The 19,203-nt window shown below is 39.0% G+C and overlaps 1 protein-coding gene across 16 annotated transcripts in view; it reads left to right on the forward strand.

The window, feature by feature from the left end:
- The first annotated feature begins 5,210 nt into the window (after positions 1 to 5,210).
- Positions 5,211 to 19,203, forward strand: part of picalma (phosphatidylinositol binding clathrin assembly protein a) — a 43,307-nt gene continuing 29,314 nt past the window's right edge. For all 16 annotated transcript variants that reach the window (XM_046409843.1, XM_046409844.1, XM_046409845.1 and 13 more), the window contains exons 1-2: positions 5,211 to 5,343; positions 5,515 to 5,759. In XM_046409843.1, coding sequence (XP_046265799.1) covers positions 5,630 to 5,759 — 130 coding nt within the window. In that variant the 5' untranslated portion in view covers positions 5,211 to 5,343; positions 5,515 to 5,629. The remainder of the gene's footprint in view (positions 5,344 to 5,514; positions 5,760 to 19,203) is intronic.

Raw genomic sequence — 19,203 nt, forward strand, 5'->3', positions numbered from 1 at the left:
CTGTTCTAATATCCTTGTCGCTCATTGTCAATCCCTTCTCCTGATTAGATCTGACTGAGAAAACAAAGTTAAGATGTGGTAGCATATATGGTAAAATGTATATGTGTGTGTGTGTGTATATACATGTATATATATATATGTAGAGAGAGAGAGAGACTATATATATAAGTATATATATATACATATATATACTTATAGTAGGTCCTAACAAGAGGTAGGGGGGTAAGAAGAGAGAAGACTGTTTTTTAGGAAAATTCTGTGTAGTATACCTTTAAATCTAGGGTTAGGTTAAGGGTTAGGGCTAGGTAAGTAGGGGGTACGGTTAGAGTAAGTCTATGTAATTTCTCCAGAAGTGACCCAAGTAATTACAGGTTTGACTGAAGTTGTGGGGACATAAGTCAGTTTACAGAGTCACATTGTGGGGACAAAACACATGTCCCCATAACATAAATCATTTGTTTTTAGTGTGAAGACTTTAAGACTTTAAGGTTAGAGTAAGTTTAGGTTCAGATTAAGGTTAGAAGGAAATCTATGTGAGAGAGAGAGAGAGAGAGAGAGAGAGAGAGAGAGAGAGAGAGAGAGAGAGAGAGATGAGTGTTTCGTAAGATGATCTTGTTGTTTTCAGGAGTCTCATCCAGAAACAGTGGAACAAGACATGAAGCTAGCTAATCATTTAGTGCCACTGTGAATACTCAAGACAGATTCAAAGGTTAAGTGTTTGCTTTTTATTCTGACTGGAAATCACAATCAAGTCAGTAAGTCTACATTTTAGTTATATTCAGTAGTAATCAAACATTTTTTAAAAAAAGTTTTAAAGGAATCATTTTTCAATATTAAAATCTTCTTCATTTGTAATCATTTTCTGTGGAAGCAAGTGAATTAATTCCACTGCAACTGTATAAATTCTTACATTTTTTAGATATTGTTTTTGACTAAACTGCTGTTTTATTTCTTGATCACCCTGTCACCTTAAATAGAATTAACAGCGTCTCTTCAAATAGAATTTATTGTTTATGCTATGATAATACATTCTGTAACTATGAGCTGAAGTTTGCTGATTAGGTAAGGTAAGGTATAAGATGATAATGTTAGTAGGTCAAATGTAACATTGTACACATTATTGGTGACGATACACTAACTGAATTAGGTCATAGGAGACGGTCATCTTATTTTTCATAACTCTCGTATTTGGTTCAAGCTATGACAGACCTGGTGAAGATCTGCAGAAAAAGATCTGAGGATCCTTTATCTGAAGTGAAATCAATATAGACTGGGTGCGATCACACTGAGCTTTCTTCAGCACTTTGATTGACACACAAAAAAATTTTGTGTCTCTGACAAAATGAAAGGGGAAGTTTCTCAGCTTTTGTTGGTTAAAATGTCATCACTTGGCATGCATACAAGTAGCCGAGTCTTTGCATTATTTTCAGTGTCCCTCAGAGAGTATCCTTGTATAAGCTTGTCCTCTCTGTTGACATAGCCATTATATACGTGACAAAAAACAGTCTTTAGAGGAGGATGCATTCTCTGCTTGAGCAATATGGCCATTTCAGCAAAGGAAAAAACATGTCTTGAGTAAATCATGTGTTACAAGTTACAATATATGTTACAATATGCTATTGGCTTGCTGATCAAATGTGGGAATCAAATCAAATTTGGTCTGAAGGGGATGAATATAAATCAGTTCATAGGTTTGGTTAAGTGCGGCCACACCATAGTGAAGTAAAACCTTGTATTTGCATCTTTACCATGAAAAAATAATAATATGATAATAAAAAATATGATTTACTTACTAATATTTTTGACTCTTGTTCAATTCTGATGTGTTTTTAGGATAATATCAACTGTAAGTAATTGTTATTATCCTCCCGAACATGTAGTTTTAGGAACGGTTTTCATCCCTGATGAGAGTTTACAGATGGTTGGTTTGCAACCTTTGCTGATAAAAGCAGTCACAGAGACAAGACCCAGGACAAAAAGAGTCCAATAAACACTGGAAGCACAACTTGTTGCTACTTATTCAGTTATTGCTGAATGAGGGACACATTTTTTTTTTTTAGACAGCAGTATCTTAGATTGTTAGTGATTACCACCTGGAAAAAGTAGGCAACTGCCCCAGAGTTCCATCGGCCTTGGTTGACTGTGCGGAGGTGGATTATTTGATTTTTGATTTTGATTTGATTTAAATAAACTGAAATGAAACATGATCCTATGGCAACTTGTGTACCACTCATTAATCTTGCAACACTCTCTGAAATCTACTTTTAATAACTTCAAAATTGCGACCGATTTTAGATCAATTTGCGTTTAATCAGCTCATAACTAAACTAAGTTGGTGAGCATGTGGACCCCAATAGTAGCCCACCACTCAGCCCCAGAGCGTGCCTATGGTAACAGGTTTACGTGGCCATGGATTGCACCTCCCCAGAGCTGAATGTCAGGGAAGTTATCAGCACCAGGCATCCTGAGGTATCATCCTCACCTGTTCGAAATCATCTCCCTGAAATGATTCAGTCAACATTTTCTTTCCAGCTTGAAGTTTGTATGTTGAAAATGCCATCTTCTGCATAACTGTATGCAGCTGAATATTAGACTACATCTAGTCTAAATTCTTTGTCATACTCATATACATAGATGTTACAGTTTCATGATATATTAGTTAATTTGAAGTGTTGAACTGAAGTCATAGCTGTCTAACCAAACCTAAACCTTTCTTCTCTTATTCTTACTGTCTTTTCTTATCCCTACTGTCAAGGTTTTATTTCAGCTGCAAAACCTTGACTAATATTTGAACTTGTATTGTTGGGCTCACTGAACTGTCCTGCCTGTTACCAGCGACATCAGGCTTAAGATTGACTGGTAATGGCGGAGTATAATTATGACAAAACAGATAACTAGCCATGAAACCCACATAGTAGATAATTCAATTATTTTCCCCCAAAAAGTTTTAGTCAATAAGCATCAAGAAACTAAAAGTAAAGGAAATGTGTTGCACACAAAATAAAGGTGTCTCTGAAAGGTGCCTCTAAGTCGCCATACTGTACGTGCAGTGACAAGTCTGCACATTTTGACCACTAGATGTCCTCAAAGTTATACCAAATGTAGTGAAAGTGGGGAAAGAAGCGCATGTTCAAGTGCTGTCGGAATTTTCAGAAATAAGTCTTGATGACGCACAAGGAGCCAATGAGTTGTAACCCGTTGGTGAGTTAGATGAGGAAGTTTTTAGTGACATCCGTTTTACCGGGAAGTCATTACGGGAAGATGTCACAACAGCTGAGTCAACGCTAAAAGCGGTTCAGTGGCTGTTGGGCTTTTCAGCCTAAACCGGATAACGTAGGAAACATCCTACGTAGCTCTTACAGATAATCAAAAGACTGCTGAATAGTAGGTTATTTCACCTTTTTTTCAGTTTTCACCCTTTGCGACTTAAATATAAGTGTGTATGGTATGAACATGCGCTACACTTCATATTTTCCACGGGATCCCAAAATAGCTCTGCATCACTTGACATGCAAGCAAAGCAAATGCAAATCCCAGAGCCAGGATGCCTCTGTCACGAGATACCTTTGGTTACTCTGTATGGGGTCGGACAGAGCAGTCAAAGTGGGTAATATTTTAAGGCAGTTCATTCACCAATAATAATAATAATAATAATTATGAAACGACAGCGCTACATTGAGAATGTTGACAATGTATAAAAACTAGTGGTTTTTAATGTCTGATATGCTATTAAGACCGACGAATTAAATCATTAAAGTTAAGCAACAATCAGGTATCAATGAAGCCAATATCTAAATATTCACCATGGGAGAGAAGGACCCAAACATTCACCGACATCTCACAGCAGGAGGCTATTGTCATGCACTTTTGGTACATTAATAAAACTGTGACAGGTTAGACTGGGCAGGAAATAAACCCGCCATTTCCTTGAAAACCCTCAGTCCATTTAAATGATGATTTAAACCCAGCAGGGGGAGGCGCTATAAAAAATTGGAAGGAGTGCAGCGTGGGAACCAAAGAAAGTGAGAACGAGCAATATCAAGTTAGACATAGTTATTTGTGATGGCACCGGATGTGCCATAAATGGACTCCAAAATAAAAACTGTAACTCGCGGTCCCGGTCTGGGCCCTTCTATGTGGAGTTTGCATGTTCTCCCTGTGCCTGCGTGGGTTTTCTCCAGGTACTCCGGCTTCCTCCCACAATACCAAAAACATGCACATTTGGTTAACTGGCTACTCTAAATTGCCCCTAGGTGTGAGTGTGAGAGTGTGTGGTTGTCTGTCTTTGTGTGTTGGCCCTGCGATTGACTGGCGACCAGTCCAGGGTGAACCCCGCCTCTCGCCCGTAGTCAGCTGGGATAGGCTCCAGCTCCCCCGCGATCCTGACGGATAAGCGGTATAGAAGATGGATGGAGGGATGGATAGTTCTTTTTGGTCTAGTCTATATTCTACAACCACAAAGGCAAAGGCTGGACATAGTATAGCAACCATTTTCATTACTTTTAGTGACCAGTGTCAACCATTTATCCTTTACTTTTGGTGAATTATTTCAATTATTTTTACAAGTAATGTATTTCAAATTAGTTGAGCTATTCTACAATCTTTCCATATGCCTCCTGGCAACAGCAGAAGTGCCTCCTGGGGTACAAGTATGCTTGGTTGGGAATCACTGTATTAGAGAAGATGTGGGATGCTGTTTCTTCGGCGCATTTTTTTTCTGCTGTTTTTTAATCAAAGGCCACATTGGGGACTTTGTTCGTGAAAAGTGAGGGGTGCACTTCAGAATGTTTATCTTTCATTTTCAGTGTAAATAAAAGGGAACAAATTCTCCATTATCAGCAGTGAAACAAAAACAAATACTGGCAACCTGAGAAGGGTAACTCAGTTTAATAATTTTAAATTTGCCATACTTTGAAGATGTAATCAAGTAATCCCTGACAATGTAGCTTTAATCGAATTACACACATTTTCAAATATTAACTGGTGTGATCATAGTTGCTATTTTCTAATATGATTGCAATCTGATATATATGAGAAGATATTAATATAATATATACTCATACACGTATACTATATGGAAATGACACTGAAGGTGGGTGGGGATCTCATCAATTCATTGTTGAATTTCCCCCCTGTGGGACTAATAAAGGCTTATCTTTTCTTATCCTATCTTGTTGTTTATTGCTTTCTTAAATTTGCTACAGTCTGGATTTTATTGTGAAAACATTTGCCCGGAAGTAACGACTAATGTCATTCTGTATGTGTGTTGCTACGGTGTGAGAGAAGGCTAGTACGCGCAGAGGAGAAGAGGCTGTAGACGTGAGGGATCGATCAAAAGCCTGGGTTTGTATATTATAGTCATGAAATATGTATGGTTCTTATTGCAGGTTTAATCAATGTATTTTACTAAAGTTCTACGGGTGAATTTCTCTCCTATTAGTTAGCAGCTAGCTAGTCCACTAGCGAAACGTAACGCCTGCCGTCTTCTCGTTACTCTCTCTCTCTTGTCTCCAGTATTGTCAGGTGGAGCTGAGCCTTTGAGCACCAGTGCCGTCCACAAAACCCAGAGTGTCCCGCTGGATTTGGAAATATTTCTGTTAAGGTTATCGTATTTTAGATCCCACACAGGATGTCTGGACAGAGCATTACAGACAGGATAACCGCCGCTCAGCACAGTGTCACCGGGTCGGCGATTTCCAAAACTGTGTGCAAGGCGACCACGCACGAAATAATGGGGCCCAAAAAGAAACATTTGGATTGTAAGTATCATATTTATTGGTTATCCACATTGCTGAAAGTTTCAGTTCGGCTTGGCTTTTATTCTTTATGTAACATCCAGATCTGAATGCTTTGCCTGTGGCTATGCGGCCTGCACTAAACGTTAACGGTACATGCAACGTTAACGTTAATGTTAATGTAGTCATACTGTGCTGGTCTACTTTTAAAACTAACACACACGCTTTGTGTAGGCTTTCAACACATAGAACTCGTCAGTGTTTGAAATGTCAGAGAGCAACTTTAGCTCAGCCTTTTTAATAAATGACAAGCGGTTTGCCAGTGGCATGGGCTCAGTTTTACCAGCATTGACCCTTGCTAATGCTAATATTGTATTTTTAAACGACTGACCACATTCACTGTCGAGACTACAGCAGTATTTACTTGGACACTGCACATATTTAAACACATAGTTCAGTCTCAGTGTGGACCCGTTTTGACTAGCTAGCTCTGCAGAGAATGGATAATGTCAAAACAAAAATACAGCAATTATCAGTGAACTAGATTAGTTGATAAAGATGACTCTTATGGCCTATGAAATTGTCTTTTCAGCCTGAATTGTTATGTAATACTAACACAATTCAATTTGATATTTAGGTTCCACCGAACACAAAAAAAAGCACATTTCCGCTCTCTTGTTCTGCTAAATAAAGCATACAGTATGGCAGAGCAGGCTGTTTTCTAAAACTGGACACTTAATTTGAAACAGTAGTTACTTAAACTTTAGCTTAACTGAGCCCTGTTGACTCCCAAGTTGCTTTTAATTTGTTTTTCTGAATGGGGCTACATATATGTGAGCTGTGTTTGTGTGAGGAACAATATGGTACACTTCACTGAGTACAATATTCTGTTTAGGCCAGCAATTCTACTGCCTGTTGAGCCTATTCTTATTTCAGGAAGTGGCTGTAGGATTGTGGACTTTGACATCCAGCTATATCAAGAGAGCGCAAGCAAATTCATATCCTCCAGGGGCACGACTGGAGCTACTGTTGTAACCTTTCAGAATAAAGTTATTTATTTTGAGGTGTTATTAACATAAGGATCTACCCAACAGCATTTAACAATCTTTAAGCGGATTTCGGAGAGGGTTAACCTCTGAATAGTTGACGCAGCCTTGCGCTTCCTGGCCTCTTGATCATGTTTGACTCTTATCTATCACTGACCTCCATGGTGCTGTCAGGTTTCTTTGATTGTTTTTCACTATGTATAGTCTTATATGGTCTCTGTTCAGTGTGTATATCTGCTTAGTCCTTGTGCCCTAAATGTATTTAAATGCTAGTGTAGCACCTGGTCCTTGGAGGAACACTGTCTTGAACGCTGAAATGAAAATAGTACAGTCAGTTATGGGAAAGATGTTAGCTTTATGTTAGATTAGTTTTTATTGCCGTCGTATGGTCTTTGAACTACCTCTTGCAATGTTAGTATTTTGTTGATTTTATTTTAAGTTCTTACTCACCATAGTGCTCATCAGTCCCAATATAATAGCATTAATCAAGATTTTGTCAGGTTTTGTTTATTTGTATTGCACTTGTTTCTGAACCTGCATGAACCGGACTGTCTGCGGGCTATCACTTGATCAGAGTCTGAGCAGTTAAGTCAACCCTGTTTCCAGTGTACATTCAGACAGCTGAATAAGTGAATAATACTGCTCCACTCCAGCACAAATTTTATGTTATCACATTCATTATATTTTTTAGATTTAAGAATTTTAGGCCGCGGTTTCATCATCTGTGACAATTTGTAGCCCTGTTGTAGTTGCTAACTGTATTACTTATAAACATTGTAATTATCTTTTCTTTTTCTACTTTCTTTTTTTGTTTTTCTTCAGTGATAGACATCTTAGATTTCAGCTTAGATTTGGGTCTATTTCTTGCAAATGAAACGATGCCCTGTGGGCACCAGAACTTGACAATGCCTTGGTTCCTAACACTAAACAGTCAGTGCACCTCCTATGAAAATTTGTTATCATTGTTTAATTTGAATAGCTTCCATCAGTTAGTCTGCAGGATACATCTTATAAGGTTCTCAATGACATGTCTGACCTAGACAGAGATTCAATTCAGGTATTCCCATGTCAGTTGGCTGTAATTTAAATGGTGACATGATCTCTATCTCTGTTCTGTCATACTAACTGTTTTAGCAAAAGGTTATTGCTTATTTCAGGCAGCTTGATAGTACAGTGTATTTTTTTTTAGTATGCAAAAATGAGGCAGTGTCCCAGCGAGCTTCCTGATATATGTGATATATGGCTCCTCTGTGTGGCTGTTCAACTGAAGCCTCTCTCTGAGGTAGAGATTCACTGCTGAGTAGGAATCTCAATTAGGTTTGAGGTATTTAAAGAGGGCTGCACTCTGTTTGGAGTTTCGTGACCAGCCAGATATAGTCACAATGTGTCTAGCTTCCCCTGTCTGGATTGCTGGTGAGATATGGCCTCTGCCCTCCCTGTTGAGTTTGCATGCGACCACAGTTCACATTCTTTAACACTGCCTTGCTAGATAAACTCTGTCACATAACTTTAAGACTCTGCCATTACATGACAGGGATAAGTAAAAGGTGAAGTAATCAACATCTAATGCCAACTCTAGCTTATTTACTTGTGTATTTGTTTAAAGTAAGTGTGAAATGACTTCAGGGAAAATCTGTACCAAGTGAGTTTAATTTGTATGAAACATGGTCTTTGTAGCTTCACAGTTATGTAACATATGGTATTATCTCTACTGAGCTGCTCAAAGGTCTATGAGGTGATGAATGTCTGAAATCAGCCATGCCTGTTAACCTTTGTTATGGACATAAAAATCTTGACTCAAGCGGAATTTCCCATAGGATTTGTTTAGCATGTGAACGGGCCCTGTGATGATGGGACTATGATCCTTTTTCATATGGTGCATTACTTAGAAGCTACAGTTATCCATGTGTAAACTAATATTAGTGTCACATATTCCTAAATCTGACAAAAAGTGTCACTGGTTAGAGAAGTGGCCTCTAAACTTTTTGTTTTTTGGTGGTGGTTGGTGTGTTCTATTCACAGAATTGAATTGAGTTTATCATTTCCTTCCCTGCTGAATCCCATCCTAGTTCAAATTATTTTACATTTAAATTAAACCTGCAGAATAGTTCATCTTTTTATTTTTTTATTTTTTTTTTGCAACAGAAACATGAATGATATGAATGATGAATGATGAATGAGTGCTAAGCACTGTATTTAACATGGTGCTCATTAAGGATAGATCAATTATTGGCCTGGCCAATAAACATATCTGATATTCAGCATTTTTTGATAAACTGTATCAGCAGGGTTTCTTTTGTCTCACAAATTAATTGAAAAATTACTATTTTGGCTATGATAGTTGCCTCTGTGTCTGCAGTTTCATTCAATATCCTCCCCCACAACACTGATTGCTAATAACTAAAGTTCTAAAATAAATGTATGTAGTAAAGTATCATAAAATTAGAATACTCATGTACCTCTAAATTGTACTGGAACAAAGCATTTGATTAAATTTATATATTTAGCTCTAAAAACATTTGTGATGTTAAAACTTGTAGGCTTTTTTCCCCTCCTCTGTATACTTTTGTGAATCATGTATTTCAAATTACAACCATGTTGCCTTATTCTGAAATTGTAGAAAAAACAAACAAACAAACAAACAAAAAACACCAATAAAAGTATGTTTGGCTCTCTAGTCCCAAGTGAAACAATTTGACTTCATGAGCGCAGCTTATTCTTTTACTTCTCTGTGGTTTATTGGTACCTGCTGTTTGTATAGCTGTACTGTGAAGTCAGCGAAAGCAATTTGGCTTATTATTGACTCTATTTATTAGTTTTAATTTTAATTTAACATTTTCTATTGTAAGGCCAATAGCAATGCTAATAATCTCTTTTGGTCTAAAAAAATCAGATTGGATAACCCCCAGAGCGCATTATTTCAAGGCAGATGTGAAAGCCAAGAGGATTATTGCACTTGCCTTTGAATATTGTGGTTAGTTCAGGAGCATATCTCCAGGAACCGTTTTTGTGATGAGCTGGCTAATGTTATGTACCTTGTGGCATCGCACTTGCACATGCTGACACTACTAGCTAATGAGATGATGAGAGATTGCCTTTCATCTGTCTCTGTTGTTTTTTTCCTTGTGCTTAACCAAACAAATGCTTTATCATCAAACCGGTTTAAACCAAAGTTTAACATTACATAGCTTGCTCTTCACATTCAGTCAGTTTAATTTTTTAAATATTTCCAAACATCAGCCTACCAAAAATGTAAACTTTAATATTGAACAAAGTTGATTTATTTTCCATGTATAATTTGGGAAAAAAAAAAAGTGAGTGCTCTCTATACTTGGACAGATGTTGACGTCCATATTGAGAATTCGAGTCCTCTAGCCCATTCAAAACTTCAAACTGGCTGAACTTATTTTAAGAAAGAATGTGTCAAGAGCAGGCAATGTTGAGAAAGCCTCTCCTCTTACTTTTTTGGTCGATCCATTTGGTCACTGTTCTGCACAGTTTGCTGTCTGTGAGGTTATTGAGTGAAGCCCTTATGCTCCACTGACTGTCTCACCCACACCCTGGCCTACATGCAGATTTCTATGGAATGAACCTCTTGTGCTTGGAAAGCTCTCATTCATGTCTCACCTGTTTTGAGTTTGTTGTCTGGATTGTGGTTTTGGTTTTATCTGGTTTTCTGTTGGAATTTTCTTCTACATGGCTGACTGTAAATTATTAACATTCCTATAAGATGTCATTATGCAGTTGTGACATTTCTGTAAAATTCATGCTGTCTAAGTTTTAGACAATAGAACAGGCTTTCTGGAGAAGTTGGGACCGTTTCAGTTGCTTTCATTGTTGTGGCAATTTCATTTCTAGCTGCTTATTGAAGAGAGGGGGCATGCTTTAACACCCCCCCCCCCCACACAAAAAAAAGATGACATCAAAACTTAAATGTTTCGCCTCTTCATCTCTACCCAGTTTGATAGCATTTAGCCTCCCCAACAGAGGTGACAGTGGTGCGTTCTCTTTCTTCTTGAGTTTGCACTCCCTGGAACCTCAACTGTCTGTCCGTACACAGTTCATCTGAAATATATTGGCATGCACAGTAATACACATTGGTTCCTTTGTACCTCCCAGAGGCCATACTCCATGGTTTTACTCTCCCAGCACTGAATGCTGTGCTGCACAAGAAGCATGTGACTGCGTGGCATCAAGTGACGGCCTTTAAAAAGAGTGATGACGCTCTGTTCACCAGCTGAGTTGGCTGAATGGAGTCTCCTGTGACTCTGAAAGTCCTGTGAGATTCAATAGCACAACTTTGGCTACCTACCATGATGTGCTTGCTCCTGTACTCTGCCATAGACAACAGTTCTGTAGTGGAGAAGTCAGTGCCTGTCTGTAAAGGGGAGTTCAGGTAACCTTTGCCCTCATGCACGCACCTCTAGCCTGTCTAAAGCTAGCTTTGAAATGGAACACCACAAAGTATCTAAATCTTGTTCTGGTTCATGGACTCTCTTTGCGCTTTATCCCACATTTGACATTTCCTGAAGCAGGAAGTGTTCCTCTAGTTCCTAAAGCAAGCTTAGATTGCCAAGGGTAAACACCTAACAGGAAGTCATTACATAACTCTGCTTCTTAGAGCACAGGGGTCCTGATCAAATGTGAGATTAATGGCACAGATGCTTTTGATGCATTTCCTGATAATTATGCTGCTGATTACAAGTATACAAGATTCCAGCAACCATACTTGGCCACTGGAATGCCCACAACACCCTAGACATGTTATAATCATGTTATCTTAACATTCCACATGTTTTCCAAACTCAGATTCATCTGAGGATTGTTTGGGCGTTATCCGAAAAGGAAGAGCACACATTTAGCAAAACTACTAAAGGAAAAAACTTAAAGTGCTCACTACTGTCATAAAGCAGCAAACTGTACCACAGATAATTAAGTCAGTGGGTCCTTGTCTTTACTTCATGATGGTTTGTATATTTTGGATCTACAGCTTTAAAGATCAAAAGCTTTGCCTCTTGCTTATAATGATCTTTTTGAACCAACTTTATTTGATGTTTGATGTGCATGATATTTTTATTGAAGCTTCTTATTTAGCAGATGGACATGAGATAAAGCACAATCTATCTGTCAGACTGAATGCTTTAATTGGAAGTTATCTGTTAGTTAATTGGAACGTCTGCTGTTTTGTAATGCCACTGGAGATCAAGAGCACAAGAAAATCAAATGATCAAAAATTCAGTTTTACAAAGTACATCCTGAAGCTGTAAAATAGTTCTGTTTTTTCATTCATTCATTTTCATTCATTTCCTAGCGTATTTTCCCCTAGTGATCATTATGTGTCATTACATATTTTCTTTGACATGTCATTTATCAAAGGAAGGAAAGGAAGGAAAGTGACATATCTTGTCATTGGAGGGAACTCACTCCAACGAAATTTGTTCTCTGCATTTAACCCACCCAAGTGACGTGCACACACACAGCAAACCCGGGGCAGTGGGCGACCGCGTGCAGCGCCCGGGGAGCAGTGGGGGCTAGGTACCTTGCTCAAGGGTACCTCAGCCATGGACACCGGGACGGGGAATCGAACCAGCGATCCACCGGTTACGGGTCCGACACCCTAACCGCTGAAAAGTGTCATGAGATAAGTTTTGTTGTGAATTGGCGCTATATAAATAAACTGAATTGAATTGAATTGAAATAGTATGCTAATGATAATCTTCTGGCTTATAGTATAGAACTGTTGTAGGAATAAGTCATCATATCATATTAACCCTTTGACTGTCTGCTCAACCATTTGGAAGAACACATTTTGAGTAACTATATCTCATTAAAATATTGTTGAATTTAAATCAGCCTTGAGCTGGTCAAGGTTCAGTTCAGTCAAGGTATGCTATGCTAAAAATAAAAAAATAAAAATAATAATAAATAAAATAATAATAAACAACAATAATAATAATAATAATAGTTTGTCCAATAACATGCAAAACTAGGGGGGTGGGGGACATTATCACTCCACCACACTGAAATTTTACCTGCCCGTCCAGTGGGGGAATCGAACCAGCGACCTTCCGATATTCTAAAAGCACCCTTCAGAGTTCTGTATGCAGCAAGTTAGCAAGGTTTCACAAGCTCTGTAAGACTAGCTTAATTGTCTTGTTAATTCATCAGTACTTCATTTTAACAAGATATAAATAAATCATCTTTGTGCAGTTTTTTTTAATCTGCAGTTACCCTCTCTCATGCTGTATCTTTAGCTTCCGTGTAAGCTGGTATCTCCCTTAGCCAAATACATCACTGGACTCTGCTACGACTGATGGTGGACTAACTTTCCTCCTGCAGATTTCAGGATGGATTTGCCCTGTCCTTGTGGTTAAAGTAGCATTTTCTGTATGTATTACATTGAAGAACCAGCTGCTAGCCATTTGAACTACAGTAGCAGCATGAGAAGACATGCTTCCCACGTGGTGCCATGAGTTGGGTTCAGTTTGCCCTTTGCAAAATGATATTCTATTGGTCCCACATTTTTCGTAGCTTGGTTGGCTAAGGAATCCTGTCAGGAATGATAGGTTCTGCAATGCCATTTTAGTGCTCAAGGAAATTGTCTTGTGTGTTTATGTGATTGGTTCTTCTCATTGGCCTTCATAGAGACCACGATCAAATTATTCCGAACTAGTATCGGCAGTCGGTGGCCAATTAATTGGAGCCCCCTTACTCTGGTCCTCTGCCCAAAGAACTAAGTCAAATCATTACACCTTGTCATATTCAGTGAGGCAAAGTTGAACTACAGCTGGAAGAAAGAAGCATTTTCCCAATGTGGGGTACCGGGGGGCTAAGGGCCAAGTGTTTGGTTTGTTTTGCCATTGAGCGCTGACTCCTCACTCTATTTAACCAGTCTTAGGTGGCCTCAAGTGATTAAACAGCTGTTTCAGTTTCTGCTGTGCTACGAGAATGATACATTTACATCGGAAACCTTAGTGTTCAATTTGTTGGCTCTGAACTGACCCGCAAAAGAACAATAACAAAGACATCACACATAGCTTGTGGTTGTATGAAAGTAAACATGGAGACTGCTGAAATCAGCATGGAGCAGAGGGACAGTGATGTGAATGGCTTCACAGACATAAATTTCACAGGTTTAGAGGCCAAGGAAACCCACAGACCTGATGCACTCTGGCCAATCAAATCTGTACAAAAATGAAATGAGAGATAACAGCCATAGAAATAAGTGAGTCATAGAAAAGTAATTTTACATGGTGTGCTCTAGAAAGAGAGGGAAGTCGTTGTTAAAGCTATTCAAATGTTTCAGATTTTAAAGATTCATTGAGGTTGTTAAAATTGAGTGGTTGAGAACTTTTAATATTTATAATTTGTTATTTAAATAAAGTCTGTTTTTGACTGCAGCTGTTGACTACAGATGATGATACTTGGGGTCTTGTGTATTGAGATATTTTCTTTTGTGGTATTCTTGCTATCACTTTGCTTATAGTTTCACAGTATTTCAAATGCAACCCCTGAATCATGATACTTAGTACCGGTATATTGCCTGATACTTGCCAGCATGCAGCCTTGATTCTTGGCAGATTTTTGCTTTTTCAACTTTGACGTTGACATTTTACGTCACAGGTGTTTTCGAATCGTTCCTGTTCAGATTTCCTTTTCTGGTAGAGAACTGCAGTGCACTCGTCAAGTTTACTGTGATTACAAAGAATCCAGTGCACTGTAGAACATAACCTCCTATGTTGTTTTTTTTAAAAGAATGTACTCATCACTTCCCTTCTGAGTCTGGGCTAAGCTGAACTAAAATCTTCTCCTCCTTTTGGAAGTACTCTTATGGTCACAAATCCTCCCAGAAGGGGAGAATCCTGCACCCTACAACTCTGTTTTTTTGTCATATTTTTTAGACCCTCTAATATGTTGGCAGAGGTCAAAATGATCACCAAGATTTATTAATGTGCGATTAATAATAGACCCATGTTAATTCACATAAAAGAGAGAAAGGGAGAGCTGCAGCTTAAATCTGGGTTACAAAAAGTTGACCAAGTGTGATATCTGCTCAAATGCTGTTCTGCAAATGGTCCATCCACAGATCTGTTGTGGTGAGACCTGCCAGCAGCCCTAATGTTCAACTAAACTGAGCATGCTGGCCAGATGGAATGTATGTAGGCCATTCCAACCCACAGATTGTGTATGGGTTCTATAAGCTTCTTGTTACAATATATTTAGTAATCACATTTTAATGTGTGATTATAGTGGCCAAACCGGAATATAAAACTACACCAAGGAAATATGTCCTTTTGTCTTATTCGGCAAACTCTCAAGAATTTTGCTGACAGCAGACTTAAAATGTAATATTTGCCAGGAGCTGTGTATTTTGCTAAGGCTTTCAAGAATTTCAGGTCTGTTTCCATAAGAGTAGATTTTAGGGCAATCTGTAGGTTTTGAATAAATTCCACACAGTGGCCATTTCACAAATGCAGAGGAGCAATAGTTACTTTGACATATCAGAATACCACAAGGTAGTTCAACCTAGTCAGTGACATTTAGCAGAGACAGTTATGAGAGACATGGACAGATGAGAGAAGCCACTGGTCTCAACACTACAACCACTGATGCAAAGTGGAGCTTTGCCTTTGGGGAGCTGACTCTTGTTGAACTTGTTCAGCAAATTTGAAATCATGCAATGCCATACACATTGCTTTCAATCAGCAGATATCTGATGAACTGGAGTTATGAATTCACCACTTTAAGATTTTAGGAAAGATGTCAGCCCTAGTCTGAGCCTTGTACAAATACATTACATCGAGTATTGTACTGTTCATGTTACTAGAGGCTTCTTAATGACTGATTGTGTCTATCTATCTCTATCTATCTATGTGTGTGTACAGTACTGTGCAAAATTTTTAGGCACGTGTGTAAAAACTACTACTACTACTGTGTTAATAGTTTATTTTCATCAGTTAACAAAATGCAGTGAATAAACAGAAGAAAAATCTAAAATCAGATCAATATTTGGTGTGATCACCCTTTGCCTTCAAAACACCATCAGTTCTTTTAGGTACACTTCTAGGTTTTTGAAGGAACTCTGGCTGGTAGGTTGTTCCAAACATCTTCGAGAACTAACCACAGATCTTCTGTTAATGTAGACTTTCTCAAACCCTTCTGTCTCTTCATGTAATCCCAGACAGACTTGTTGACGTTGAGATCAGGTCTCTGTGGGGGCCATACCATCACTTCCAGGACTTGTTCTTCTTCTTTACGCTAAAAATAGTTCTTAATGGCATTGACTGTGCGTTTCAGGTTAAGAATAAATTTGGTAAGCCTGTGAATATTCTCATTCATCCAGGTCATGGTTATCTCAAGGAAATTCAATCGAATGCAAGTGGAGTTAGTTATTAAATAAATTTGGTGCCAATCATATGCCTCCCTGATGGCATTGCATGATGGATAAGTATCTGCCCGTATTTCTCTGCATTGAGGACACCATTAATCCTGACCAAATCTCTAACTCCTTTTGCAGAAATGCAGTTCCTAACTTGCAAGGAACCTCCACCATGCTTCACTGTTGCCTGCAGAATTTGCAGACCTGCTCATTATTTTACTGCTCTCCAGCCCTTCAGCCCTCTGCTGCAGCCAGATATTTCAGATTTTGACTCATCAGTCCAGAGCACTTGCTGCCATTTTTCTGCACCCCAGTTCCTATTTGTTCATGCATAGTTGATTCGCTTCGCCTTGTTTCCATGTCAGAGGTATGATTTTTTAGATGCAACTCTTCCATGAAGACCACTTTTGGCCAGACTTCTCTGTGTCTCCCAGTGGTTTCTGCCAGTTCTGAGCTGATCACACTGCTGGACATCTTTTGATTTCGAAGGAAAATAAGCTTGATGTGTTTTTCGTCTACTGCACTAAGTTTCCTTGGCTGACCACTGCATCTATGATCCTCAGTGTTGCCCGTTTCTTTGTGCTTCTTCAAAAGAGCATGAACAGCATCTTGAAACCCCAGTCTGCTTTGAAATCTTTCCCTGGGAGAGATCTTGTGATGCAGTCTAGCTACCTTGTGTCTTGTTGGTGTGCTCAGTCTTGCCATGGCGTATGACTTGTGACATGAAACTGTCTTCCACAATATCACCTTGGTAGCAGAGTTTGCCTGTTCCTCACCCAGTCTTAAGCTTCCTACACAGCTGTTTCAGTTAATGACTGTGTTTCAACCTACATGTGAAAGTGATGATCATAAGCACCTGTTGGGTATAATTGGTTGATCACACACCTGACTATAATCCTACAAAATTATAAGAATTGATGCTGGTTTGATGGCGAAGGGTATTAACACCATATACTGATTTGATTTAGATTTTTCTTTTGCTCACTCACTTTGCATTTTGTAAAAACAAAAAAAATAAACAATCAATAATAATAAACACTAATAAACAATCTCATTTCGTCTCCCTCCCTGTTCGGGTTGCGAGAGCAGCAGCCTCAGCAGAGAGGTCTGTCCTCTCCCTGGCCCCTTCCAGCAGTTTGTCTGGGGGGATACGAAGGCGTTCTCAGGCCAGACAAAAAATACAGTCCTTCCATTGTGTCCTGGGTCTGCCTCGGGGTCTCCTCCTGGATGGACATGTCCAAAACAACTCCCCCGAGAAACGTCCAGCAGGCATCCTTGCCAGTTGCCAGAACCATCTCAGCTGGCTTTTCTCAATGCGAAGGAGTGGCAGATCTATTCTGAGCCCCTCCCAGATGTCTGAGATCCTCACCTTATCTCTAAAGGTCAGCCCGGCCACCCAAACTCATTCTGGCCGCTTGTATCTGCAGTCTTTTTCTTTTGGTCACTTTCCACAGCTCATGACCATAGGTGAGAGTTGGAACACTGATTGACTGTTAAATCGAGACCTTGGCCTTTTGGCTCAACTCTCTCGTCACCACCACAGATTCATACAGCATCCACATCCACATCATAGGCGCTACTCTAATTTGCCTGTTAATCTCCGGCTCCATTGTACCCTCACCTCACAAGACCCCGAGATACTTAAACTCCTCCACTTGGGGCAGCAACTTTCCTTCAACCTGGAGTGGGTTATCCACCCTTTTCTGGCCGAGAACCATGGATTCAGATTTAGAGATGCTGATCTTCATCCTAGCTGCTTTACACTCAGTTGCATGTCCGTGCGGTGCGAGCTGGAGGTCATTGCTCGATGACACCAATAGGACTACATCATCTGCAAAAAGCAGAGATGGAGTCCTAAGGTCACCAAACCTGACACCCTGTGCCACTTGGCTGCACCCAGAAATTCTTTCCATAAAGATTATGACCAGAACCAGTGACAAAGGGCAACCCTGATGTGGTCCAACCCTGACTGGAAATGAGTTGGACTTGTTGCCAGCAATGCAAACCAAGCTCTCTCTGGATGGTCGGTAGGAATAAGGAGATCCTCAAAGTATTCCTTCCACCACCCGACTATATTATCAGTTGATGTCAGCAGCTCTCTCCTCACACAAGAAGCGCAATACGAAACTACACAGAAAAACCCACCACAGATGTATTTTTGTCATGGCATCACAGTATACATATCATTATTATTATTAATATTATTATTATTATTATTCTTGTGATTATTATTGTTATCCATCCGTTATCTATCACTACTTATTCTGCCGGAGTTTGTCCCAGCTGGCATTGGGTGGGGGTGGGATTGAGCGCTCACCATTAACACTATTATTGTTATTATTTTCATCATGTTTTTTAACTTAATACACATTTAATATTATAAATTCATAGTATTATGTCCTGACAGACATGAAACGTGTGTATTTTGAGACATTGAGATATTTTTTAAGAATGGTGATACAATAGATAGGCAGTGCACATTCATACAACAAAAACTCTGGCCTATACTTAAGACTTTTTCATTTTCAGCTGTCTCTTTGTTTTATTTATGTGTGATGAGTCCAGTGGCCAATATTAGAACTTGACTATCTGATGAACACTAGCTGTATGCTGTTTTTCCTTATACAAAACAAACTTTAGGAACATCAGTGGACAAAGTTGGTTTGAGTTTGTACTCCCCACAGCTATTTCAGATGCAGATGCATCTGAAAAGGCTTTTTTGTCATCTGGGTGACCTATTGTGTATATACAGAGCAGAAAGCCTTTTGTGTGGCTTTCAGCAAACACTGTGGAGGATTCATTGAACACCCTTGTAGATAGGCCTCATTGGGTAACATAGTTTCCTCCTACACGACAGTTAGTGTTAACTCGTAACCTAAACAAAATAGTGCGACTATTTCGTTGGTGTGGTTCTCCAGAGTGAGACAGTAAGAAAAGCTTTTGTCAGTTATTATGTACAGTATATTATGTAAAAAGCTTACCATTATACATAGTCAATTTTATTATCCTTTGTTATTTGAACCTGAGTGTTTTCAATTTAGTT

This window comes from Scatophagus argus, chromosome 14 (genome assembly GCF_020382885.2).
Source record: "Scatophagus argus isolate fScaArg1 chromosome 14, fScaArg1.pri, whole genome shotgun sequence".
NCBI lineage: Eukaryota > Metazoa > Chordata > Actinopteri > Scatophagidae > Scatophagus > Scatophagus argus.